A 27050-nucleotide genomic window follows, 5' to 3' on the forward strand; every position below is an offset into this window, starting at 1 on the left:
GGGGCTTCCCCGACACGAGACCCTCTGGGGTCGCCCGGCGGACGGGCGGAGGAAGGCCCCGGTTGTATCGCTGCCTCGTGTTTACCAAAAAAAAAAAAAAAAAGAAAAATATCAGTTTTAACGATCTGCTCGGGGACGCGACTGACCTTGCACACCTTCTGTGATGAATACGCCCGAGGCGCCAGTCGGGACCGTGAGGGATTCCACCCTTAGCGAAGCCCTTGGCTCATGTGGGCGGTGACCCGGGGTGACTCGTAGGCGTCCTGTACAGCTGATCCTTGTCAATTCGCTTAATTGCTTTAAACCCATGGGTCACTGGTCTTTCCTGAAACCGGTAACAGATTTTTTTTGTCTGTGCTGCGTGGCATGTGGGATCTTAGTTCCGGGACCAGGGATTGGACCAGGGCTTGAACTGGGGCCCCCAGCAGTGCAAGCACCAGTCCTAAGCACTGGACCGCCAGGGAAGTCTCAGGATAACAGAATTTGACTCTGTCAATCCCTTTCTTGCTACAGTTCCTGTTGCAACGCCACAGAGCAATACCAGGCTCGCTTCTGCCCTTTTAGCTGCCGCCCCTTCTCCCAACGAAGGATGGCCCTTTACCTAAAGCCAGTGAGGTTGCAGAAACAGCCAGTGATTATTTTTTAAGTTATTATATGTACTAAAACCATCCCTTGATAACAAATTGTTGTGAACGTTCCATGTACATTAAAAAAAAAAGCCATTTTCCTGTGTTTTAATTACCTGTGGGCTTACTTAAGCTTTGAGGATAGTTTAAAATTTTAAGTAACTCTTACGGAATTAAACTTTTACTTGGTAAGGATTTAGAGTTTATAAACTTCCACCTCGTCTAACCCAGCGTGAATGAAGTCTTCCAGCTTCGTGGTCGGATAAGGTGGGCCAGCTCAAGTGATTAGAAAGTTTTTGTCTGATTTGAGCCTTCCTGGAACATTATCAGTGAACTTAATTTTGATTTTAAAGTGTGGCTACAAATTATAAAATTTCCTTACGATGATTGCTGACCCCCACCCCTCCCCTGTCGCCAGTTCACATCCCTTGGTCAGTGTTGTTTTTTTTCTGATCATCATCCTTGTTGCCCTTTGGGATGTGGCATCCAGAAGTGGAAGTTGTTGGTCGGTTACCAAGTTCCAAGCTGGGGATGCTGCTTGTAAATGAGTTCTCTGGCAGGCTTGGCTTTTGTAGCATATTGCTTTGCTGACTCACAGTAGCCTTGCAGTCAGCTAGATCCTTTCCATGTGAACTGATTTGAAGCTAGGTTTCATCCATTGTGCAGATAATTGTTGGAGCTGAACTGTAGGGGCTTGCCATTATCATTCTTACATTTTCTCTTTTTCCGTTTGGCTCCAAGTTCAAGCTGTCGCAAGCTGTAATCCAGTATACTATTTCTGCCATCCCTCTGTCTGAAGGAGCGTTGATAAGCATTCTCTTGAGCTTCCTTCACGTTGTTGTAAATGTTGGCTGGGGTGGGGCCGAATTCAGTGCTGTGTGGCAGCCTCTGGCCCCTCCCTTTGGGTCGATAACATTTTATTAGTCAATACCTATTCACCCAGTGACCATTTCATGTAACTGTCCTGTAAATCATGACTCACTGTGTCTCTGCCCTCTCCATGACTAATCCAGAGGGGAGACAGTGAAACTGTAGAAATTGACTCTACACATGTTTGTCACAGATTTTGATTGAGTGTACCAAGTTCTTCAAAGTAAATAGCATACTGTACACACTTCATAACTGTGGCGGTGATGCACATTTGAAAAATCAGGAAGACATTCCCACATAGGCCATCGTTATCTTTACAAATCTGTAGTCTACCCTGTTTGTCACTTGGAAAGAGAAACAGTAAGATAATGGGAAGAATCAGAAGTGAAGAAGGAAGTTGCCTGACTCGTTGTTGGAGTTGAGGGAGTCAGAAGGTGGCCTGGAAATACGAACTTTCAGAGAAACCACTGGGTCCACGTGACACGTTCAGAATTGAAGGAAAGACGCGTGGATAGAGAGGGTTAGTTTTGTTTGAACTATCCTGATCCAACTCTTCCAGTATAATGACAGTAAGATAATAATCACCAGTATCTGTTGAGCATTTACGTGCCAGGCCCTTCACATGGGTTGCTACTTTGGTGCCTCACATTAACTCTATGAAGGAAGGTGCTGTTGTCACCATTTGAAGATGAGGGTCAAAGTAAACTGAAGTGAGTAACTTACCCAGGCAAGTGGGAGAGCCAGATGCACATAATGCACTTGGGGAGCGCAAGCTGTGCTATAGGTTGAAGCCCACGTAACGTTTGAAGGCATAGGCAAAGCTTGGTGGTCCTGTCTCCTCGGGGGTCCATGTGGTTTGCCGTGGTACAGGGTCATAGCTGGTGGAAAAGGAAGGGGTCAGTAGAGCTTCCCCATTTCATCATTCCTCTTTTTTAATCTTGTTGCTAGTCAGTAGGGTTTTTCTTCCCCAGACACTAGATTACACTTGCCCCCCTACCCCTTCCCAGCAATTTACATGGAGACAAGAACACTGTTTTACAAAATAAGACCTATTTGTTTTTTGTCACCACGGTGTTTGTTTTCTTAAATAACGTCTTCTGTAGTACATCATTTAGTAACTTACGTATTCTTTAAGATCCCACTTATTGTCACCTTGCTGGTGATCTCTGCCCTCTACAGTGCTCTTGTGCTGTCAGCAGCTCACAGTAGTTTGTATGAAACATTGCTCATGTTGCACTGGAATGCCTGGTTAATAAGGCTGTCTCCCCAGCTGGCCTTTAAAGCCTTTTAGGGAAGGGACCATCTTGTTCTCTGGAGCCCTGACACTGGGATACAACTGGAAGTTTAGTGCTTCATTAGGTCCACTGTGTCATCTTGTGAGTAGAAATTATTAAAAACCTACTTTTAAAATGAGAAAACTAAAACTTCTTAAAGGTAAAAACGTTTGGTTCTAAGTCACTAGGCAGAAAAGTACACTCATGAGTTGAACTCAAGCATATTTTCCAGGATGATGGGCAGTGGGGGTGGGTGATGATGGTGGGCAAGCCTAGAATTAGGGTAAGAAAACCCCAATATGTGCCAGGACAGTAAGTGCTTCCCAGCAGTACAGAGTTTGATACTGTCTGACATTGACCACTGGGTAAGCCCTAGCCTGGGAACCTGGCCCAGCTCTAGGGTCCTTTTCAACTAAAAATAGAGAAGACCGTGCCTCAGCTAATTTTAGCTTGAGGCATCTAAGAAGTACATTCTGCCTGTTTCTGGAGCTGTTGGGACTTGCTGGTTCAGGGATTTTACCTTTCTTGTGTTACCATTAAAAACTGTCTCTGTAAAAATCACTTATTTTAATAATCCCCTTTTATGGACACCATTTCATTTCAGTCTTATCATAACTCTGGTAGATATTGCCATTTTATAGAAGATGACTCAGGTTTAGAGAGATTGAAAGTAACCTGCTTGCCCAGGTCTTCTCAGTAAGAAATAATACTCTGTACTCTGGAATTAGACAGCCTTGACTTTCAACCCTGGCCCTGCCACTTAGTAGCTGTATTAACCTCTCTGAGTTCCCCTTCTGTAGAATGGAAGAATGGAAGTTAATTTTATAGGGTTCTTGTGAGGATGAAATGTGGTGTGAAATTCTGTCATTTTATTCTCGGCATTCTTGGTGTCTTGTATTTTTCACTTCCCCTTCTTCATTGGGTTGAGGAACTGCTAGATGTACTCCTTACCTTCTAGGAAATTAAATGTTAATGTTTTGGGGTTGCTAACTATCAGGTGGGTAGATTGGTGTCTGGTACATGCTAACACAACTAAATCAGTGTTGAAGGTCTTGCTAAGAGAACGTAGCTGCTTCTTGATGGGTCATCTTTGGTTCCGTGGTTCTTGGCACAAATGCTTCCTGTAAATGACTGTTGATTCCCTAAAGACAGGAGTTGGATCTTAACTGGATTGCTAATAGCCCAGTAATTTTTCTTAGATTTGATATTGGAGCTTTTGCAAAGGAAGGTGTGTTCTGGGTAATTAGTACCTTCTATTGCCCAGTCAGTGCTTTAATCGGGTTCTTAAGCCATCAGGATAGCTCTGATCTCTAGAAGTTTATTTCTAAGCTGAGGTAGTTAGAAGACCTCATGGGTGTAAGTGGCTGACTCAAATGCTGGCCCTGGGAAGGTGTAACTTCCTCACCTTTTATCCTTTTGAGATGTTAGTGAATTTACTACCTAAAGTGTTCTTTAGGAAAGATAAATAGCTGTGAGACCTTCCTGTGGGAATTTATTGAAGACTAAGGATAATATTTTTCTTTGTATCCTGTTCCCAGTGGAGGTAAGTGAGAAAAAAGTAGCAGTTTGCTACCACCTGGAATTTCTAATATGACCTTTAGATCTATGAAGTTTTATGAAAACAGAGGGCACAGTGGTTTTACCCAGTAACACGACATTTGATAGACTTCCAGGTTAAAATCGTTTTTCTCTGGATTCACAGTGTATTAGAGATATTCAGGCAGTTAAGTCGGTGAAAAAATCAACCTTGAAAACTATGGGCCAATTTGTGCTTGAGTTCACTAGTTATAGCCATTCTTAAACTTCAGTATGACAAAGAATCGCCTGGAGAACTTGTTCAAAATGCTCATTCCTGAGGGTGCCTTCTCTAGTCTGGGCTTTGCGATAAGGGTGTCTGCAAGTCCAACGTCAGAAGTAGGTAGAGAAGGCAGTGTGTGGAACTGGGGTTTAGTGGATAGTCATAGAGTCTTTGGGGAACATCGCGACAGAAAGATTCTGGGGGCAACAGCTATGAAAGGTTTTCCATTTCCAGATAAACTACTTTATCCAGAGTTCCAAGTGTTACGTCTGTTCCTGGTTGACCTGTGTTTTAGCCAAGTGCTGGGGGAGCTAAATGATGAACGCATTGTTCTGGGATTGTTCCGTGTAAAGGTATAATGAAGGACGCAGAGACAGGACCAGAACCCGATTTCTTCACGGCCAAAACAACTTGATTACTCTAAACTATGCTGTTGCTCGGGAAGGTTTTTCATTCCTTTTAGTAATAGGTTGGAAAATGAAAAGCTTTAGGTTTGGATCTGCGTGTGCCCAGAATGACAAAGCCAGTGAGAACCTGCTCACATTTTAAATTAGTGGGAATTGTTTGGCTTTGAACTTTGTGGAAGCAAGAAGAATAGTAGGAAATAAGGAAGAAAATAAGTTACTTTTTCCTCGTGCAGTAATTTTAACCGTTAACCTGTCTCTAAAGTTAGTGACGTTACTGTTCAGATTTGCAAAAATAGAAAATATGTATTATCAAGTATCTAATTGTCTGATTTCCCCCATCTTTTCTAGGAGGTGTGATTGCCTATATCAGCTCTTCCAGCTCAGCCTCTAGCCCTGCGTCTTGTCACAGTGAGGGCTCCGAGAACAGTTTCCAGTCCTCCTCCGTCCCATCTTCTCCGGCTAGCACTAATGCTGATAACAACGGGAATCCCAAAAATGGCCATCTCTCCAATACTGAAGGCATCCTGAAGGATGATCGGATAGATTGTTCTATGAAAACAAGCAAATCGAGCGCACCTGGGATGACAAAGAGTCACAGTTCAGTGACAAGTGAGTTACTTAGTTTTCTAAAGGTTTGTGCCACCAATTGCAGGTGGGGCTTGTTTTATCAGCTGCTCATTTGGGGGACCATTTTATTTGGGGGTATAATTTTCACTCCCTTCTGGGTAATCGTAGTTCAGTAGTTAGGTAGGAAATCAGTGATGATCTGAAAAGTTGCAGCCTAGGGGCTGTCATAATTGGTTCTTGCTGCAGAGCAAGATCTGTGCTTATGTACTCTGTCTGACCATGTTTCCTTCGAGGGTAACCTCTTACCCCATTTCACAGTTATCTCTCTTCTGCACTCCTAGTGCCGAATCTGGTTTCTAGACAGAGTACTTATTCGTGGAAAGGGGTTTGCTTTCATGAAGTTGGAGCTAGGAACGTTTAGCGGATTGGGATATCCAAATGAGTCGTGGAAATTAGGATCCCTGAGTGACTGTGGAGGTGATGGGCTGGTACAGGGCAGGATCAGGCAGAGATGGGGCCTGACTGGGACCAGCAGGTGAGTTGAATTGAGTATTGTACAGCAGCCTGTGGAGACACCCCTTTGCACCTTTTGTTGATTGACACCTCTGGCTAACTTCTTAATTCTTATCCAGCAGGATTGTTTTCTTAGCTCTGGTTGCATGTCTGATGTGAAGTAACTCTAGATTTATAAAATTTCAGTGTATGTTTAAAATCATTGGGAAAGGAAAAACTAGCTCTCTGAGATATTTTTCGCAGTGCCATAAACTGTTTAAAAGAAATTCGTGATTCCTTTTGATATGTCAATTCGATGTAAAGATTTTTCTTTTACGTTATAAAAGTAGATTTGTATATTTTTAAAGTACTTACAGGTTGAACAAAATAAAATATTCAGTTGGAAAGAAAACAAAACAATTTTAGTTTTTCTTCCAGCATTTCACTTTTGTGTCTGTTTGTGCCTTAGAATTTAGTGGCATGGTTCTACTGTGTAAAGTCTGCGGGGATGTGGCGTCAGGATTCCACTATGGAGTTCATGCTTGTGAAGGCTGTAAGGTAAAGCATCCTTTTGTTTCTTTAAGCTACCGATTCTGGGATTAAAGAAATTGCAGTTAGGATTGCCAATTTACACAGTTGATAATCTGGGAGGAGGAGAGAAGTCAGCTGTTCCTCTTAAAGTTTTAAGCATTTTATGTAGTGTATAAACATAACTTGTTTTGAAAAATATATTTTAAATTCAGTGAAACTATTTCTTTTTTCTTTAAAATTTTGGTATACATAAATTTGCTCTCTCACTCAAACTTAAGTATGGTATGAAGTGTTTATTCATTAATGTGTCAGGCACTGTTCTAGGTGGTGGCGGACAGCAGGGAGCAGAGCAGATGAGGCGCTACTGCCTTTCTGGGACTTAGTTTCAACCAGACTTCGAGTAGGTCTCATCAGATACTTTGACACTCTGACAATGTCGGGTGCTAGGAGTTGGGAATAATTCCTAGATGTTTGTAAAAATGTGCTGTCTTCAGAAGTGATGCCAAGTAAGTAAAAGAATCTTGAGTATAAATTGAGCCCTTGGGAAAGCTCATTTATAAGTTTAGTTGAATATTCCTGAGTCAGATAATTCCAAGTGAGAAGTCTATACCTCCTACTTATATCTAGGGAATCTCTCTCTTTTCTAATCTGGCACAGTCCTTTCTCCTGAGGATCTAAAATTAACATGGCCAAGACACGTGCTCTTGCTGTTCTCTGACTGAAGCAGGAATACAGTTTGGCAGGATGTGGTGGGTGAGCACAACAGTGAATGTACATGATGAAAGAGAAAATATTTTCTAGGGTGGCTCTGAATGAATTGTGAATTTTGTAGCTCTTAATGGCTCGATCACTTCACAAGGCTGCTCAGTATTTTGTACAGATGTAGCACTTTTCCACTGTTTTAATAAATAGTTTCTATAAATAGTTCTTTTTTTTTTACAAAAATATGAAATAATGTGGGACAGGCATTAGTCTCACTTTATAGCTAGAGAAACAAAAGCATAAGCACAGGAGTCTAGATGTGTATTCCTGATAAACACCACACATAATTGCTCTTAAAGATGTGTCTAGCTCAGATATTATAGTGTCCAAGTATAGTATTGCAGTAACAAAGTATAAAAATGTTGTATCCCATAATTACTAATACAGATTCATCAAATATGTGGTTAGTTATGATAGTCAAGGGAAGTGCAGTTTAAAATAATTTTGGTAATTTTGATTTTGCTGAAAAAGTCAGGGGAACCATTAAGCTGGAGATCTTTGAAGACCACTCACAGAGCATGAACTTAAATTGTGTAGTGAAGGCAGTTCTGTGTAGCCATCTAGCTGGGAACTGTCTTTCCTGGATCCTTAGTTGGTCTGTGGCGTGTGGTGTGACACTTACCTGCTGCGGACAAGTAGCCAGGAACATCTGGCACATATAAGTAGGCCTTGCTGGTGTCAGCAGGTAATAATCCAGGAAAGACCGAGTTCTACCAACGTAATGCTTAGTTCTAGTGAGGAAGTTACGGTATGGAACACATTTCTCTGTCAGCTTGTTGAAAATGTCATTCATGTTTCAAGGGTTTTGGAATTTGTATGTGATTAAAGCGTGAGCCGGAGGGCGTGCCGGCAGGCAGGGCTGGTAACAGGGTAAAGTGTAGGACGGGGGTTGGGTGGGCAGGGGTCTTTGGCGGTACTGAGATTCTCCAGGGGGAAGCACGGAAGAAGGGCTCTGCTTGGCTAGTAGGCACAGGTGCTTGCTGATGTCGGTAAGAACCCAGTTAAACTCTGTGTGTCAGTATTCTGCTTCCCTCAGCTCTAAGCCAGAGTGTCTTCCTGGTGGCTAGCAGTGTCCTGGCTGGTTAGGTGTGGGAGGACGCTTACAGGGAGTTCATCTGGATGTTTTTAAATGGATGGCTACGTCTTCCTTTGTTCTTAGGGTTTTTTCCGGAGAAGCATTCAGCAAAACATTCAGTACAAGAAGTGCCTGAAGAATGAAAACTGCTCTATAATGAGAATGAATAGGAACAGATGTCAGCAGTGTCGTTTCAAAAAGTGTCTGTCTGTTGGAATGTCGAGAGATGGTACGTCTCCAGTTTAAAGAGTGCTCTCCTTAAAGCGCGTGGAGCTTGGCCCTTATTTCTCAGCATAAACCGGAGCTATAAGCCGATTACCGATGGCCCCCTTGTGCTCAGGGTGAAACAGATTTTAGAAAACACATTTTGATGCCTTGTAGGATGCCAAATTCATTCAAGTCAAAATTCTAGCATCATCACCCCAGAAACAGCTTTTGGCTCTCTTCTTTTTTTGTTGCTTGCCTGTGAAAAGACCCATTTTTTCCCTATGCAATTTGAGTACTTTTTCTTTTTCCTAAAAAAAAAAAAAAAAAAAAAAAAAATTTACTTTTTCTTGATATAGGAGTCCTTGGCTTTTTTCCCTGATCTCTTAGCAGTCCTGAGGAACCCATTCCTCCCTACGTGAATCAGCTCTGTCACTTCTCAGTCCTGATATGACACAGTGCTTTTAGGGCACTGATTCTGAATACTTGGAAAGGAGATGCAAAATTGAAAGAAACGTCAGGGTCTGGAGTGGAGGTGGTTGCTCATTTCTGGCATGATCCACTCCCCTGGAAAATAAAGGTTGTGGTGATTTGCAGGACCTTTAGTATTATTTATGGATGACGTCCCTGGAAGATGTGACTCTTCCGTCCGTTGTTCTTGGGAAATCATTTTTGGATAGTCTCATTGTGTTCTAAGTAACATAATAGAGGAGTATGAGGTTTTCAGAGGGATTGGCTTCGTAGAGTTAATTAAGAATTGCTAAGAATGAACCTTGTATTTATCTAGGGAAGGGTCATTTAAGCAGTCCTTTAGATTACTCTAGTATCTTACTGACGCAGAAATATAGTATTGTAATAAGGAGGTTCTCGAATGACAGGTTTCAGCAATTGATGTTTTGTATTTTCAGTTGCTTGAAAATTTTTTTTATAGCACTAGAAATACTAATCCAAAGTTGGTGGATATTGTGATTTCCCCAGAAAGAGTAAAAATGGCCATCAGTTGTACAGGAGGGAGCAGAGGTAGAGTGTGCGCCATGATAAAATTGTTCGTCTGTGGTCATGACAGTGTCAGGCTGCAGTTAGATGAGTGAGGTTTTCTTGCTGGGTGGATATTTAATTTTTGTTATCTCTGTATAAATGTTAGGTGGAAAGAAGCTTTTTCCCCTCAGGGATATGAACGTTGGAAACAGGACTCATTCTAAGACTAGTCTCTAAGGTAGTGCAGGATGAATGATTTTATTTTTGTTTCATTGATTTTAATTGAAATCCAGCAAGTTTATTTTCCAATAACTACATTTTATTGACTGTGATTTTTCTTTTCTTTTCTCTTTTTTTTTAAAGATTTTCTCTTTTAAGAAGTTGGAAAAGGAGATCCCTTCATAGTTGGGTCTTGAGAATAAGGTTACAGAAATGAACGGACAGAGGTCATTCAGGGAGTGATTGTACCTGTGGGTTCCATCAGCGTTGGTGGATGTGGGTAGCTGAATCATGTGTGCCTTCTTGAGAACAGAGCCTTCAGCTTTCTTAGTAAGGTGCTGTATAGGAATGCTGGTCTGCGGCAAACTGATTTCCATCAGTTAATTTCAAATTTCTTTCTTAGGCTTTGTTTGTAAAATACCCTAGAGATCTTCTGAGCTTTATTTTGAGAGAAAAACGAAAAATTGTCCTCCTGCTCCCACTTCCTGTGGTACCAGAAAAACATAACCAGCAAGTTTAGGATAATTTGGGCCAGACACAAATGGATGTTCTTTACTCATATGACCAGAAGCCATAGCTATCAGAGCCGGTTTTGTGTTATTTTGTATAAACGGGTCTTACTTAGAATGTAGATGTTAAATATCTTTCTCTTCAATAGCTGTTCGGTTTGGTCGTATTCCTAAGCGTGAAAAACAGAGGATGCTAATTGAGATGCAGAGTGCCATGAAGACCATGATGAACAGCCAGTTCAGTGGTCATCTACAGAACGACCAATTAGTAGAACATCATGAACAGACAGCTTTACCAGCCCAGGAACAGCTGCGACCCAAGCCCCAGCTGGAGCAAGAAAACATCAAAAGCTCTTCTCCCTCTTCGGATTTTGCGAAGGAAGAAGTGATTGGCATGGTAACCAGAGCGCACAAGGATACCTTTATGTATAATCAGGAGCAGCGAGAAAACTCGGCAGAGACCGTGCAGCCGCAGAGAGAACGGATTCCTAAGAACATGGAGCAATATAATTTGAATCATGACCGTTGTGGCAGTGGGCTTAGCAGCCACTTTCCTTGTAGTGAGAGCCAGCAGCACCTCGGTGGACAGTACAAAGGGAGGAACGTAATGCATTACGCCAATGGGCATGCCATTTGTATTACAAATGGACATTGTGTGAACTTCTCCAATGCTTATACTCAGAGAGTATGTGATAGAGTTTCCATAGATGGATGTTCTCAGAATGAGAACGAGAATAGTTACCTGTGCAACACTGGAGGGAGAATGCATCTGGTATAGTGAAATCACTTCTTTTGCTCACTTTGTATCAAGGAAAGCTTTGAAGGCTTTCTTTCATTCAGAGGACAGGGGCGGGGGTGTCAGAAAACCTAAGAGATTTACAGAATCAATTTTGCGCAGTACTTTAGGTCAGATATTTTTAATAAACATCATTTGTTGAATGAGCTGATTTCCTACAGAGCTAGGTACAGGCGTGTTATTTGATTGGTACTATGATTGGGATTAGGATTTTATGTAAAATAGGGATCATGAAGAATCGGTCCTAATTCTTAGAAATCCTTTTCAAACTTGAAGCGTTCAGGTTAAGCATTGCCTTCCTAGCTTTGGGATTTTCTCAGAGGGCTGATCTTTTAGCTTGCCATGGTCAGTAATTCCTTGATTTAGAAGGAAAGTGTTTTCTTTAACCATTATGATGCAAAAAGGTCTTTGGATATAGAACATGGATGTTTCGTTGTTTGAAAATTTAGGCATAGTTTAATATAATTCGCTGGTTTCTAAGGATTTTCTCCGACTTCATCCCATGGAATGAGTTAATGTTACTCATATCATTTAAGTGTTTTCATCAAATACAATAGTCTGCATGAAAGTACATTGTTTGTATTCAGCCCCAATTTCATCTAAAACAGCAGTAGCACGGCACTTCCAGTTTACACAATGAGATCCTTTGATAGTGCCTGGTATTTTTTATAGCCAGGTAATTAAAATCTTCTTTTTTCATTTCAAGATAGTTGACTCTACCCCAGTCCTAATGTTAGATTTTTTGGGGTCACTTACAAGTATTTGATTCCATGGATCTGGAAGGTAGCCTCATATTTTTTTAGGCTTAGTGGCTCTGTTAAGGAGGGAGAAAACGTGTAAGCATTTAGGTTCTGATCTGTGATATTTTCCATGGTTATGGAATCGTCCCATTACTCGATCTGCTATGGATTTAATGAAAATCTAAAGGCTGATTTTACTAATAGAGTATACAGTGTATGTTTCATAATCTTTGTAGTGTCCTAATACCTTCTTTGGCTTCCTGTTTTTTCCCTCTCCATTCTTATTTAGAAGGTCCATCTTGTACGTCCAGTCATTGTGTCCTAATTGAACAAGTGGAGGCCAGTGGTCACACTAGTGTATATGAAATGAGTGGTCAGTGACCTTTTTTAAAAAAGTGAGGCATCTCACTGTCTTTTCCTGTTTGAAATTACAACAGTGTAATTGTGCCTATTTAGAAAAAAGTGAGTTTTGAAATACTAAGTGTGGGGTTGGACTCTAGGCCTGTGACTTCTAGCTGTATTTGGATAAATCACTAAACCTCATAAAGTCCCATTTCCTTATCTAAGAAATGGTAATTATAATGTCTGCCATGACTACACAGTAGGGTTGAGAATCAAGTGAATGAATACGTATGAATTTGATTGAAAACCATAAAACCCAGTGCAAGATGGCAGCAATATTACAAAACAATCTCTCAAACCTCTGCAACAGGTTTTTGAACTAGCTTGTGATAGACGTACTTTTTGCTTAGGCTACCTCTTTTAAGATAAGTTAAGTGCTGTTTAAGTTAGGTTGCTCTGAGGCTCTCTGTCACAAGGCAAGTAGCACATGGAGAGAGTGCTAATATTAGTGGATTTTACTGGTGTTGGAGGGTATGTTCATGGGCTTTCCATTGATTGATATGCTACCTTTGAAATTTCTTTACCACCTCTCACAATTCAGTAGTTCTTCTGTTTTCTGCGTATTAGGTTTGTCCAATGAATAAGTCTCCGTATGTGGATCCTCATAAATCGGGGCATGAAATCTGGGAAGAATTTTCGATGAGCTTCACCCCAGCAGTGAAGGAAGTGGTGGAGTTTGCAAAGCGTATTCCCGGCTTCAGAGATCTCTCTCAACATGACCAGGTCAACCTTTTAAAGGCTGGGACTTTCGAGGTAGGTTTTATTTATCCTGAATATTGATACAGGGCAAGGTAGTATTTTATTTTATTTTATTATTATTTTTTTTAAACGAATTTATTTATTTTGGCTGTGTTGGGTCTTGGTTGCTACACGCGGGCTTTCTCTAGTTGCGGTGAGCAGGCTTCTCATTGCGGTGGCTTCTCTTGTGGAGCACAGGCTCTAGGTGCGCGGCCTTCAGTTGTTGTGGCACGCGGGCTTCAGTAGTTGTGGCACGCGGGCTCTAGAGCGCAGGCTCAATGGTTGTGGCGCACGGGCTTAGTTGCCCCGTGGCATGCGGGGTCTTCCCGGATCAGGGCTCGAACCCTTGTACCCTGCATTGGCAGGCAGGTTCTTAACCACTGTGCCACAGGGAAGTCGAAGGTAGTATTTTACTTTGATTCTTTTCTCAACAACTGTTTATAGTCCAGAGGCTGAAAATATCAACAAAAGAATGACCATCTCAGGATCTTGGGAAAAGACAAGGTAAAGGCCGAGTTACTTAGGACTTTAAATACAAATGGACTGTATTTGCAGCACATGAACTCCAAGTTCTAGAGTCACTTTCAGGTGTGGACTTGGTGGGTTCCCCGAGTCAGACACCTCCTGATAGCCTAACCCAGCGTTTACTATGTTCAGTACTGGACACGAAGGGTAAATAGATGGTGGTTTTTGTCTCCTAGGAGATGGTAGGATATTTGGGAGTTGTTTCAGACATCTCTTATGTACCACTGTGGATCTTCATGGCCTCACCTCACTCCAGGATCCTTGGCTACTTTTGCTACTCCACTTTCTCTGCTGTGGTGCCTTCTGCCTGGGCCTGGGGCAGCCCGTGTTGCCAATTTGAGTAGGATGCAGACAGAGCCTCTCGCTGTGCTTGCTTAGGGACCTCTCACCTGTCTGCCCCGGGGCTTCCCTGCTGCTGCTGAGGTGGGAGAAGCCTCAGCACTTGCTCAGCACTCACGTAGGCATTATCCTCAAAGGCAGGGGGTGGGTGGGACGTTGATGCCGGTGGGCCCAGTCTTTGATCAGCAGGGGAAGGGAGCTGGGGGAAGATCTTCACTTCCCTGGAGGGTCCCACGGGATCGGGCTCTCAGTTGTTCTTGATGTCAGGTGGTGCCCAGCTTAGCAGTATGTCCTCTGATACTGACTCTCTTTCCTTTCCATCTCATTTCCTTTTTCTTAACTCCTGTTGTTTTCACATGTGCCAGTGCACATCCCATATAAACCCTTGCCTTCGGTTCTATTCTCTGGGGCACCTGAGCTAGAACAGAGAAGATGTTTTTGTAAATAAAACAGCTGTTGTAGAATTCCAAAGAAACACCTATAGGTTAGGGTTTTCAGTTCAAAGAAAAATATTAGACTTAAGGTTTGAAGTCAGAAGGGATGTCAGAGATCAAGTTCAATTCACCCGGTTTTGAGGTTAGATAACTACGGCCCAGAGAGGTGAAGAGACTTTTCTTTCCTGGGTTACCAGTAAATTCATAACACAGTCAGGACTAGAACACAAATCTCGCTCCAGGACTTGTGTTCTTTTCACCTTGTGATTTGTCTGAGGATTGCTGTGTCGTAGAGCTAGCACCATCTTAGAAGGCTCACTCTCTTTTGGGTTGTCTTGGGTAAAACAAGCCTTTGCTTGGGAGCATTGCGAAGGGCAGGTGTTTGTTCAATGTTCCTCTGGTTATGAGAGGAATATGTGACCTAGATGTTACCGTTTACTATAGTGGAGGGAGTGCTGCAGGTTAGCAGTTGTTGACTGGTTTGGTCTGGATTTCCATTGTACCTTGATGTCTGGAGCACCTGCTGCCATAGCTTTCTTTGTGTAGTGTCTCTTTGGGTTATGCTTTCTTAAAATAGACTATGATTAGAGTCCGTCTGCTGCATTTGCCTTGGTTGCATTTGGTGTTTGTGTGTTTCCAAGCGTTGTTGCATTGAAATACTGCTCTTTTTACTTAGGGCTTAGAGACCATATGATACACTTGGTAGCTTAAAGAGTTTGCTAAATGCCTTTGGCCAAGGCCCAGTTTCACATTTCTTGGCATTATTGCCTGCTTTAATTTCGGGTTTTGGGCTTTTTTTTGCCTGCTTTAATTTTGAATTTACATTTCAGAATCTTTATTAATAGTTTCAGAGTATCACAGGACTTGAGTATTTTGCCACTGGTGGCTGGAAGTTTTTTGATGCTCTTCCTAGAGTATTTATCGCTTTGGTGGAGATTTTGTCTTAAGCAAATGGTTCTGGGTAAAAATAAACTCACTTTTTCTTCTACAGCTCTTTTTTTATGTGTAGGATGTCTCTTAACTGACTTGAATACTGAGTTATTTTTTAGTATTACTATTGAACTTCTCCAGATACAATTAAGTCTTTTTCTTTTTCCAGGTTTTAATGGTACGGTTTGCATCATTATTTGACGCAAAGGAGCGTACTGTCACCTTTTTAAGTGGAAAGAAGTATAGTGTGGATGATTTACACTCAATGGGAGCAGGGGATCTGCTAAACTCTATGTTTGAATTTAGTGAGAAGCTAAATGCCCTCCAACTTAGTGACGAAGAGATGAGTCTGTTTACAGCAGTTGTCCTGGTTTCTGCAGGTAAGGAAGCTGCTTGACCGTTGTGTGACACCTGGAATATAGTGACCAAGTGGGGAGAAGGTGGCAGTCGGCTAGGTTCTGGCAAGCTATGTAGAGGGGAGAAGGCCTTAGGAAATATGCTAAACTATGAATCTGTTGTTTTTTTTTTTTTTTTTTTTTTTTTTTTTGCGGTACGCGGGCCTCTCACTGTTGTGGCCTCTCCCCTTGTGGAGCACAGGCTCCGGACGCGCAGGCTCAGCGGCTGTGGCTCACGGGCCCAGCCGCTTCGCGGCATGTGGGATCCTCCCGGACCGGGGCACGAACCCGTGTCCCCTGCATCGGCAGGCGGACTCTCAACCACTGCGCCACCAGGGAAGCCCGAATCTGTTGTTTTTGCATAATTAATTTTTTTTTTTTTTTTATCATGGCAGTAAAAGTCAAAAGTGCTGTATAGGGATAAAAGGATGTTTAGATCTGGGCCTCACATATACCACTCTTAGTCTTTAGCTTTTGTTCATAATTTTTTATGAGTCTAAAGTATTATTTCATGGATTTATTTTTTGAAACATTGTGTATTTCTAGGTAGATGGTTATAATATGAATCTAAGTTTTGGTTAAAATATTATGTGGGTTACTTGAAAATGTTACAAGTATCAAGATGTATTACTGTGTTTTGTTACAAAAATCAGAGAATTATGAGTTGTAGGCTCTCACCCAGCTTTGCTACTGAACTTTCTGTGTGACTTGGTAAGTAATTTTCTCTCTTTGCGTCTCGGTTTCCTTATCCTGTGAAAGGAAGGGATTGTACCATGGGAGCCTCCAAGATTGTTGAATCCTATCATTTAATGTTTGTTTATATGAGTCATTGATGGTGTTTCCCGATTTCCCTGCCACCGTGCATTATATTGCAGTTATTTCTGACCAAAGTATTTCAACTCAGACGGTACTTAGTGAGGCAGAGATTATTCCCCATAGCAAATTGGAAATTGAGACAGTGACTTTCTTGGGGACATGTAAGAAAGTGCCAGCCGGTTTTAGGTATCGCTAACTTTATTTTAAACCATTTGTTGAGAATTAGTTTTTTTTTTTTTCCGGTACGCGGGCCTCTCACTGCTGTGGCCTCTCCCGCTGCGGAGCACAGGCTCCGGACGCGCAGGCCCAGAGGCCATGGCTCACGGGCCCAGCCGCTCCGCCGCGGCATGTGGGATCCTCCCGGACCGGGGCACGAACCCGCGTCCCCTGCATCGGCAGGCGGACCCTCAACCACTGCGCCACCAGGGAAGCCCTGCCCTAGACAGTATTTTGATATGACTTGCTTTAAGTTTCCCATTTGCTTCCTACTGTGTAAAAGACCTTGTGCTGAACACTGTGAGGGTTGTAAAGTATAAGTTGTGGCCCCTGGTTATGTGGCTGGACTGTAAGTCAGTAACTCTTACGTCAGCGATCCTTAAGGAGAGGAAGCTCTTTGTATATCTTAAAGGGCCTGTTGCACGTCAGTGGTATAAAAAACGGACGCCATTTGCAGGCATTATTTGGCTACCTTTTCTGATCAGCTCTACCTGGGTAGCTAAAAATGCACTTATGGGAGTAGTTTGGATGGACTGTGTCAGTGAGGGATGCCTGGTTTCTTAGTAACCTTGTAATGCTTCTTGCACTTACCTACCATTTCGCAGTCTCTTCATGAGTAATTAGTAATGGTTTGAGTTGTCCTCAGATTACTAAATCTTTAATTGTGAAATAAAGGTAATCCATACTCGGTAACTTCTTTATCTGATGAATATGCCTTAAGTGCCAGGTGCTCGGGGGAGACAGAACAAGCATTAAGACACTGGCTTTGTGTTCCATTTGGAGAGACAGAACCAACACAGAAAGCTTTGTGTTACTAAACTGCTTGGTTCTGACTGAGGTAGGTAGGAGTTCAGGAAGGAAGATGAAGTCATCTGAGAAGGCTTTGTGGGGAGGATGGGGTATTAGATTTTCCCAGCCTGAGGCGAGGGATGGCATGGGGCGGGGCCAAAGCCTGGGGTGCACGTCGAGGAGGAGGGGGCAGAAGGCTCCGGGTGAGGGGAGCACCAGGTTACAGAGTGACAGCTGGCGAGCTGAACAGAAGAGCTTTACCTGGAATACGGGGCAGTGGGAAGTCAGTGTAACTTCCTAAGTAGGGGAATGGTCTGGCATGAACAAAGCCATGCTTTAACCTTACTTCTGCGTTTCTGTCCTGGGTGGATTAGACAGGTGAGTCATCAGAGCTGGCGAGTCAGGTCGAGAGGCTGTTGAAATAACTCCAGGAATGAGGCAGTGGAGTGAACTCTGCTGAAATAGGTTGTGGCAGAGGAGGGGGGAAGGAGGGACTGTGTCCCCGAGGTAGTTCAGGGGAAGAAAAGAAGGCCAAGGGGTAAAGGGGAGCTCTCTGCCGGCACCGTGCTACTTCAGTTGTGTTTTCCACCAGGAACGTGATTTTTATGTTTCAAATTTTAATTTCGAAAAAGCCTTCTTTTGTTATCTGATCATAAGAATAATATGGGTTCTTTGAGAAATTAGAAAACATTAAGATGAAAATAAAGATGATAATATCACTACCAAGAAAGACCACTGTTAGCATTAGGGGTCTGCCTCTCTCCATTCACCCATCCATGCATTTGTCCATTTGCCTGCTTATTGATAGATGGTACCAAAGGGGAGAGACTGACTGTAAAAGATGGTAAGGCATTCTTGTTTGTGTTGTGTTCATATATGAAGATACACAGGCAACACAGCATGCATGCATTTTAAAATGTCGAATTTAACGCTTTGTCACTTAAAAAGAACTATTGTTGTTTTTAAAGCAGGAAAATAAAATTCCATAACTATAGAAGGGTATAAAATGGAAAGCCTTCCTTCTTCTATTCCTAGCCTGTTCTTCAGAGAACTAGATTTCTAACCATCTTTCTTTTTAACTGTTCTGATGGTTGCTGACCCAACTCTAAATACTATGCTTGTACCTCTTTTTATTTAGTAGATGTAACTGATAAATAAAAGTTCCCTCTTGGGGCTTTTCCTGGTGGCGCAGTGGTTAAGAATCCGCCTGCCAATGCAGGGGACACAGGTTTGAGCCCTGGGCCGGGAAGATCTCAAATGCCGCGGAGCAACTAAGCCCGTGCGCTACAACTACTGAGCCTACGCTCTAGAGCCCGTGAGCCACAACTACTGAGCCCACGTGCCACAGCTACTGAGCCTGCGCTCTAGGGCCCCTGTGCCACAACTATTGAAGCCTGTGTGCCTAGAGCCCATGCTCCACAACAAGAGAAGCCACTGCAATGGGAAGCCCATGCACCGCAACGCAGAGTAGTCCCCGCTCGCCGCAACTAGAGAAAGCCATCACGCAGCAAAGACCCAATGCAGCCAAAAATAAATAAATTTTTTAAAAAAGTTCCCTCTCACTTTTCCCCCTCAATTTTTATGTTTTATTTCTTCTGCTACTTTATTGGTTTTATTTATAAATTTAACATGCTCACAGTCTTTGCTCACTCACTCTTTCATAACCTCTCAGATAGTTTAGATAGAATATTCTCACCATCCAGGGACACAGGGCCCTCCTTTCTCCACATCCTGGCTTCTGCGCTAACATTTCTTCTTCGTTGTCAAGAATGAAAATATTTATGTTCTGTTCTATAAATGTGGCTATTTCCCATGCTTTATTTATCAGTTGATTCTAAACATTGAACAAACATCAGCATTCGTAGTAAGGTGATCACGTGACTAGTGCTCTTAGTGTTCACACGGTGGGACTGAAAGGGTAACGAGGCAACACAGACTCTGCCCTAAGCCTGCCCTTCCTGAAGGGCATGTTCCAGGGTCAGATAACAAATGGGTTATTTATTTATGTTCTCTGTTAACTGTTTAGAATTAAGCAACATTATAGTTTGCTTTATATTTAAAATAGCTTTTGTTTTTCTTGGAATCTACACTTGCCTTCTGGTTCTTGTTCTCTTCTGGTGGTGGTTGTCCGAAGAAATGCTAGTTAATGATCTCATTATATAATTTTGTATTTACGGCAGACCTTGGATGTGAGCTAGGACATGTTATCCTCAGTTACGACAGGCAAGGGATTTGAGGAACAGGGGGCTTGAATAATTTGCCCAAGGTCACGTTTTTCATAATGGGCTGATCAGGCATTGGGACTCCTGTTAGTCGAGCTTCAGGAGCCTTCCCACTCTACCGCGTGTTTACAGAATAGCTGTAGCCGCTAAGGGAGAGAGCAGTCTCAAGCACGGTATTTATTTGCCTGTGAGATTGGAAGACTTTTGATACCAGGGAGAGAAGAGGAATTACACCTGGAAGGTAAATTCTTCTTCAGGTTGTGTGTAATGGCCGCAGTCACTTCCATTTGAAGATGAGAGACTGGCCTGTGGGTGTGAGACCAGAGCTCTCCTGGATGTAGGTTTCAGTTGTCCTCATGGAGGCTTCGTTGAAGGAACTTACCTTCCATCGTGTAGGAAGTGAATATGCATCAGCACAGTTGGTGAGGGGGACAAGCTTGGGAGCTAATTAAGGAAGTAGAAAGCCGTATCATGAATTAAGTTCTGCAGGTAGTAGTAGAGCACTTAGGGCATCCTTTGGAAGGTGAATTTCCATTTCAGTCTGTGCCTTCTAGTGTTGCAGTTTCTAGAGGATCGTTGTTTTATGATCCAGCTAGATTTGTAGTTAGGTCCTCTGGCCTTCAAATCATGAAAGCATGGTTTTAGAAAAATTAAATATGATTAACATTTTTAGGTACAGTATAGGCATCTGTTTCCCCGAAGGGGGTTGACTACATAAGCATAGGTCACCGAAACACAACATATTTGCTGGAGGACCAACCACGTATAATACTAACTCAAATGTCCTTTCCCACTTCCTGTCTGTTTCTTTCTTTGCCATCTAGATTATTTTGTTTGTGGGGATCACCGTCATTTTTTCCCAGTTATTATAAATTACTGATGATACAATGTAAACCTATTACTTTCTTCTGCCCAAATATGAGCTCTCTAAAGGAAGGAATTTTGGTTTGTTTGTTATGTTCACTGCTAATTCCCTAGCACCCATCACAGAATAAGTGTTTGGTGAATGAATTAGTAAATTGTAAGGCTGTTAAAGAAAACAATTACTTGAACATTAGAGGCAAGGAGAGTCTTGGAAGCATGATTGAAAGCTTTAAGTAGGTTTGCAGAGATGACCCTTATGATTGTATGGGCAGAGTCAAGTGTCAAAAGAGATCTTTTGTCCATCTCACAGTTTTGTGTGATAAATCATGACTCCCTCCGCCCCCCAGCCCGTAGTCAACATTCAGTTTGTCTCTTTTCCTGTGAGAATTAGCACACAGTTGTAGTCATAATCCAAATTTTATTAAATGTAATATAAAACTATTTTCATCATTTTTCCTGCATTTAAGTTAGTCAGACTTTCCCCCTCTTTACTATTAAATTTTAATCCTTGTTCTGAGTGTTTGCATTGCAAGTAACGTTTTTCAGCTATCAGTTATAATGTAAAACCTCCTTGATTTCCTTGTAAAAAAAATGAAAAAAGGGTGTAAATGGCCAGAGAATTTTGCTTCTTTGGAGAAGTCCTTTCCTTGTTAATTACAACCCCCTATACTTGGAGCCATTGAATATTTCTTGTGCACTACGGTGTCCTGTTATAAAGGGAAGAAGGGACCCATGCTGATGAAAAAAGTCCGTGGCAAACAACATAAGTGCGGCTCATTTAAGGATACTTTCCTTTATTGCTGGTTTCTGCTAAATCACTAATTTATTAACATTTTTGTATGATGAGTTTAATAAACACAGTATGCTAAGTAAAAGTGAATGCAAGTTAATATAACTAGGTGATAAATTTGCATACTATGTTAGTTGTCTACTACTGCATAACAAATTACCCGAAAACTCAGTGGCTTAAAAATGCATACGTTTATTATCTCTGAGGGTTAGAATATGGGTGCCTCTGGCTGAGGGTTTCTTAGGAGGTTGCAGTCGAGCTGTGGGCAGGCTGTGGTCTCCCATGAAGGCTCCCCTAGGGCAGGATCCGCTTCCAGGCTTATTCACTGGTGGTTGGCAGGAGTCGTTAGACTGAGCACCTCAGTTCCTGGCTGGCTGGCGGCTGGGGACCACCCTCAGTTCCCTCGCACTCAGGCCACTTCATAGGGCATCTCACATGGCGTCTGGCTTTCCTCAGGGCAAGCGAGTGAGAGCTTGCCTAAGGTGGAAGCCACCGCTTTTTCTACAATGTTTTATGCATTAGTCGTGAGTGAGCCTGGCCCACCCAAGGGAAGAGGGATCCACTCGTGGGTCCCAGGCGCCTGCCACCTACGGTGACGTGCCAGTGTGGTATGTTCCACATGAGATGAAAATACACTGCTAAACCACGTGACCCATTTGGTTTTGCCAATCAGAAGCAGTTGAAATTAGATAGCATCTAATTTTAAAAATCAGAACCTCTAGATTTTTGTGAGCAGATACCTAATCACTATAAAGAATTTTGATTTATCAAATGAACTATGTGATATATATTTTTATAATAAAGAGCTACAAAAATTTGCCATTGGGATTTAAAAAATTCTGTCAGTTATCTTTTGCCTCTGTTCCAATGTGTAAAACCTTGTTTTGAATTCATTGATGAGACCGACAGCACGGGTTATATTTGTATTTAATGTTAATAACATGTCCTCTCCTCCATCTCGCTCTCTTCCTCACTCTCCCTCAGATCGATCAGGGATAGAAAACGTCAACTCTGTGGAGGCTTTGCAGGAAACGCTCATCCGCGCCCTAAGGACCTTAATAATGAAAAACCATCCAAACGAGGCCTCTATTTTTACAAAACTTCTTCTAAAGTTGCCAGATCTTCGATCTTTAAACAACATGCACTCCGAGGAGCTCTTGGCCTTTAAAGTTCACCCCTAAGGCCTTGGTTTATTTAGACATGGACTGATTCACGCTGACTGTATATTTTGTGCGGAAATGCTTATTTACGTGTGTACCATACATGGAGGTAGGAGAGACCTCTAAGACAACATGAGACTGCAGGCCGCCTCTGTGACCAGGCAGCAGCTGTTTGAGATTTCTTCAGCCATGCTTAGACATTGACCGCAATTCCCCGGTAGACCAGTCAGCGGTGTTGCACTTAAACTGGAGAAGTTACACTGAATTATAGTCACACTGAATGTTAGACTCTTTCATCTGCCAAAACCAAAAACCATTTTGATCTCCCTGTGGTACAAATATAATGCACAATCACAAGTATATGAGGACTTAAAAATTAATCCTTTGTGGTGGAAGTTCTCTTGTAAGATGGAAACTTGATTTCACCCCAAGACTGTTTGATCTGGTGTTTGGAGACTTTGCCAGTTAGGAAACCTCCTTGTCTGTGCTCCATTCTGCCACCGTGAAAGTGCGTGGTCCTGGACAGGCTCGCTGGTTGTGGAAAATGAGACTTGATCGTGTTCCCAATGCCCCGCCTCACAGAGATGCTGACGAATGTCTAGAAAGCATATTTACCTCCTGGGAGATAGGCACTATGTAAATACGGTAAAAGTTTTGTTATTATAATTATTCATAATAATACTCTTTTTATTTCTATGCATTTCTGAGAAATCATTTCACAGTCCACGCCAATCTATTATTCAGGGTTCCTGCGTATGTGTGGGTTATCCTTCTGGCACACACATATTCAAAGTTTATGGGTACATTAAATACATAGTATGTGTACATAATATCTATGTGAATATAGTTATATATAAATATATTTCTTCACAATATTTTAAACTGTGAAGAACTTTATCATACAATAAACTTAAAGCAAGAGGTGTCAAAAGACCCAAATTAGGTGCATTTTACCTGTTGATGACATAACTATTGCTTTAAATCTTTAGATAGTAGAGTAATGAATTTATGCTCTATTTTTGTTTATCTAAGCAACACTTAATGTACAAGTGCAACAGGCAGTTGGGTCCAGATTTCAAAAAACATGTATTTCAGAGTTCATCTTTGGCAAAATCTTTGGTTCAGGTACTAGTTGTTTAAAAGTTCATTCAGATTCTTTGTGCTAAGAAAGTTGCATTGCTGCCCCTTACACACATGATGTAGCTTGACGATAAACACGTGGAGTCTTTCTGGAGAACCAACCAATGTTTAAGAAAACTGTTCAATACGTTGATGTGTGCCTGTGTGTGTGAGTGTGGGTGTGCAAGTGTGTTCTGAATCCACTTGGGTTTTTTTTTCCCCTAAATAACACTACAGGGATTTTGTCAAATTAGATTTAATGTATAATTTGAAAAATCGTTTAGTGTGTGACCTACAGGCTTAGAAATGGCATAGTCAGAGACATTTCATCCGTATTTCTGATGCTGGGCTTTATTAAATAGATAAGATCAGCCTCTTTATGGCAGTTGGAGAAAATTGCCAAAAAGTTGAGGATTTTATGTATGTTTTTCTGTTGCCCTGGAAGATAGCAGTTAATTGGGTTTTGGGGTAAAATTGCCTTCTATATAATTTTTGGATTGTATAAAATTACAAAAACGAAAAGATCCCATTTTACTATACTCGGCCTGTTACTTTAATGACATGTGAGCAGAATGCCTTATTTTGTAATAACCTTGTTTAACTTGTTGCTACTGGGACTTGAATTTCTGTGGCACTAGTTAAGTTAAAACAGAGTTAAACCCTCTCATTATTAAAGAGGAAAGGTGATGGTGATGTCTGTAATACAATATAAACCATAATCGTGATTTACCTTAAATAGGTATGACTTTTATGGGATATATAGTGTAGTTTTTGTGAACTCTTCACATGATACCATTATCTTTTTATAATTTTTTTTTCTAAGATAAATGCACAGTTTTCTTATATGGGGAATAGAAACAGCTTTTTTGAAGTAATACTGAAAACCTCAAAGATCATGTTGTTTCTTAATTTTTGCCTTTTGCATAAGCCTCTTTATAACATATATCTTTAAAACAGTTACTAAGTCTTTAGGAATGTGTAACCAGAGCTATGTTAGTATTGCTTATAAAACTTTAGTTAGGTTCAATATATACATGTATACATCTATATATAGGTATAGAGATTTGCATTTTGTCTTGTAAAATTTTATTTGAACAAATTCTTCCTGTAGGTAATGGGAAACAAAATTAATAGTTCATATGCCACTTGTAGCATTTCTGTATTTGAAAATAGCCCAAGATTGAAACTTCTAATTCTAGAATTAAACCAGCAGCCTATTACAAGCACATTCTTTGACTGAGTCATTGGTTATAAACCTACTAAATGCGGAGAAGACGACCAGTTTAGGGAACTTCTGAGTTGGTGGGACACTGTTGATTAATGAACAATGTACTGTATGAATTAAGTGACGCTTTAACTCTGATTTTACATTTTAAAGTTAACACATGGGCATTATGTCAGCAAACTTAAGGGCATTATGTCAGCGAGCTAAAACTTTCTTTTCCTGTGCTTTTAATATATCTCTTTACATGATCTGAGAGAGGGTTCAAGCCTTTAGAGAGAAATAGCTGAGGAAAAGGGGGGGAACATCATCTTGGGATGAAGCTTTTCCTTACGGCGATGGTTTAATTACAGATTCGGAAATTTCAGTGGATTAAGTGTATAGCTTTCGTAACTACATTTCAAGAAATTACCATTGTAACTTGATAAGATATGATTTATTTTATGTAAACATCATTGCAAAGCAAGGTGTAGAAGCTCAGCTAGATTTATTACTGCGCACGAGAGTAAGTACCTATCTCAGTTATCCTCTTCCAATATAAAGTTTGCTGAATGTACAAGAAGAGTTTATCACTTAGGATATAGAATTTTTTAGGGGCTGGGGGGGAGGGGCTCTGTCAGGAAATTACCTAGAAACAAAGATTGTCTTGATTTGATCTGAAACATAAAACTTGAAGCTATTCTTGAACTAACATGGAAAAATAAAACGGCTATTGTTTTAAAAAAAATGATAGAACTATATTGTTGACAAGATAGGAATTACGTTTATTTTCTACAAACTGTTATCGATGAACACATGGATAATATCTTCCTCTTTCTGAAAAGTGATCTGTACATGGGGGGAGGGAATAATAAATATTATTTCTAACCAGCTGTGGTTTCTGGTATCTTTCTATCCTGACTTTTTGGTAAGACCATCTATAATTTAACTTGCTACTTTCCCTGGAGCAGAGCAGGGTCTCCTACGCATTGCACAAATCTCTTGATTCAGTGGGAGGAGGGGGCATGTCCGTATGCAGGGCTGTTTTAAAAAGAAGACTGTCGTAGAGTTTGTTGAGAGATTCCAGCAAGGATCGTTTTTCTGTAATGCCAGCTGAATGGTGGTTTGCCGTATTGGATAAGGTGGTCTTTCTGGGAAGGAGATGGTGAGAGAGGAAGGGGTAGGAAACCTGATGTAGCTGAGACTCAGCCTTGGCCGTGAATGGGATAAGGAGCCTCAGCAGGACCACGACCTCCTTTTTCCCTTTCCCAGTGGTTGCAGCCAGGGGGGCAAAGTTAAGGTAGCTACTTAACTCAGCACTCCCTGCGGTTGTTTCCAAGACCAGTAACATCCACTACTCTTCTGTGAATGTTAATCGATGTTAGGTGGGAGAAATGGGCTTCTTGATTAAACAAATGTGGCAATACTGGGTTAACCAAGGTTACTGAGACGTCTCTGTGGCATTCCTGTGCTCCCATGAGCAAATGTGCGTCGTGGATCCTAAGGAAGGATTTAGCGGGATATAGTTTTTCCCAAACTTTCTCCACCAAATAACCCCTCCCCCCCCTTTTTTTTTTTTCTGTGCTGAGCTCTTCTGAGGGCTCCTTGGAAAGTGTGCTTTTCTGGAGAAAAAAATCCCTGTTAACCCACTTTGGGTTTTCATCAGGATGTTGGTCATATTCTGTGGATTAGTGTACAAATTTGCATTATATTTTGCCCCTTTTTTGCACAGCGTAAGAAACATTGAGCTCTAAATAAATGTGTGGTTGATGGAAAACAAAAGAGATTAAAGTCCTTCCAAATTTTGGGAATGCTACAGCTGAGTAAATGAGTAAAGACAGCCAGTTCACGGATCTGGTTTTAGTTTTTACACGCATTTCGGCCTGTTAAAGTGTTACATTTGCTTTTCTTAACTCTTACTCTGTCTAAAGGTGTAGGAAAACTCTGTGAAAGTCAGAGTTGCTCTTCACAGTGTGAAAGTTGGTGGCTTTGGGGTGATTTTTCAGACACCAGAGTAGTAGATGCACTTAGAGCAACAGTGCATCGAACGGGTGTAGGATCCATAAGGGCAGTCTCCGAGGAAGCTCAGAACCTCTCGAGAACGCTTTATGTGGGGCACATTTCCCCAGAAGGTAATCATGCTCTCAAAATCAGCATTTCCCCTACATTTTTTTTTTTTTTTTTTTTTTTTGCGGTACGCGGGCCTCACTGTGTGGCCTCTCCCGTTGCAGAGCACAGGCTTCGGACGCGCAGGCTCAGCGG

At 41.6% G+C, this 27050-nt stretch overlaps 1 protein-coding gene across 2 annotated transcripts in view; it reads left to right on the plus strand.

The window, feature by feature from the left end:
* The window catches only part of NR1D2 (nuclear receptor subfamily 1 group D member 2), a 26129-nt gene extending 450 nt beyond the window's left edge, over positions 1 to 25679 (plus strand). For both annotated transcript variants that reach the window (XM_024742036.1, XM_024742037.1), the window contains exons 2-8: positions 5324 to 5584; positions 6504 to 6592; positions 8487 to 8631; positions 10462 to 11084; positions 12818 to 13003; positions 15386 to 15596; positions 22293 to 25679. In XM_024742036.1, the coding sequence (XP_024597804.1) occupies positions 5527 to 5584; positions 6504 to 6592; positions 8487 to 8631; positions 10462 to 11084; positions 12818 to 13003; positions 15386 to 15596; positions 22293 to 22489 (1509 nt within the window). In that variant the 5' untranslated portion in view covers positions 5324 to 5526 and the 3' untranslated portion in view covers positions 22490 to 25679. The remainder of the gene's footprint in view (positions 1 to 5323; positions 5585 to 6503; positions 6593 to 8486; positions 8632 to 10461; positions 11085 to 12817; positions 13004 to 15385; positions 15597 to 22292) is intronic.
* The last annotated feature ends 1371 nt before the right edge of the window (positions 25680 to 27050 follow it).

The sequence above is a fragment of the Neophocaena asiaeorientalis genome, unplaced genomic scaffold (assembly GCF_003031525.2).
Source record: "Neophocaena asiaeorientalis asiaeorientalis breed wild unplaced genomic scaffold, Neophocaena_asiaeorientalis_V1.1 scaffold154, whole genome shotgun sequence".
NCBI lineage: Eukaryota > Metazoa > Chordata > Mammalia > Artiodactyla > Phocoenidae > Neophocaena > Neophocaena asiaeorientalis.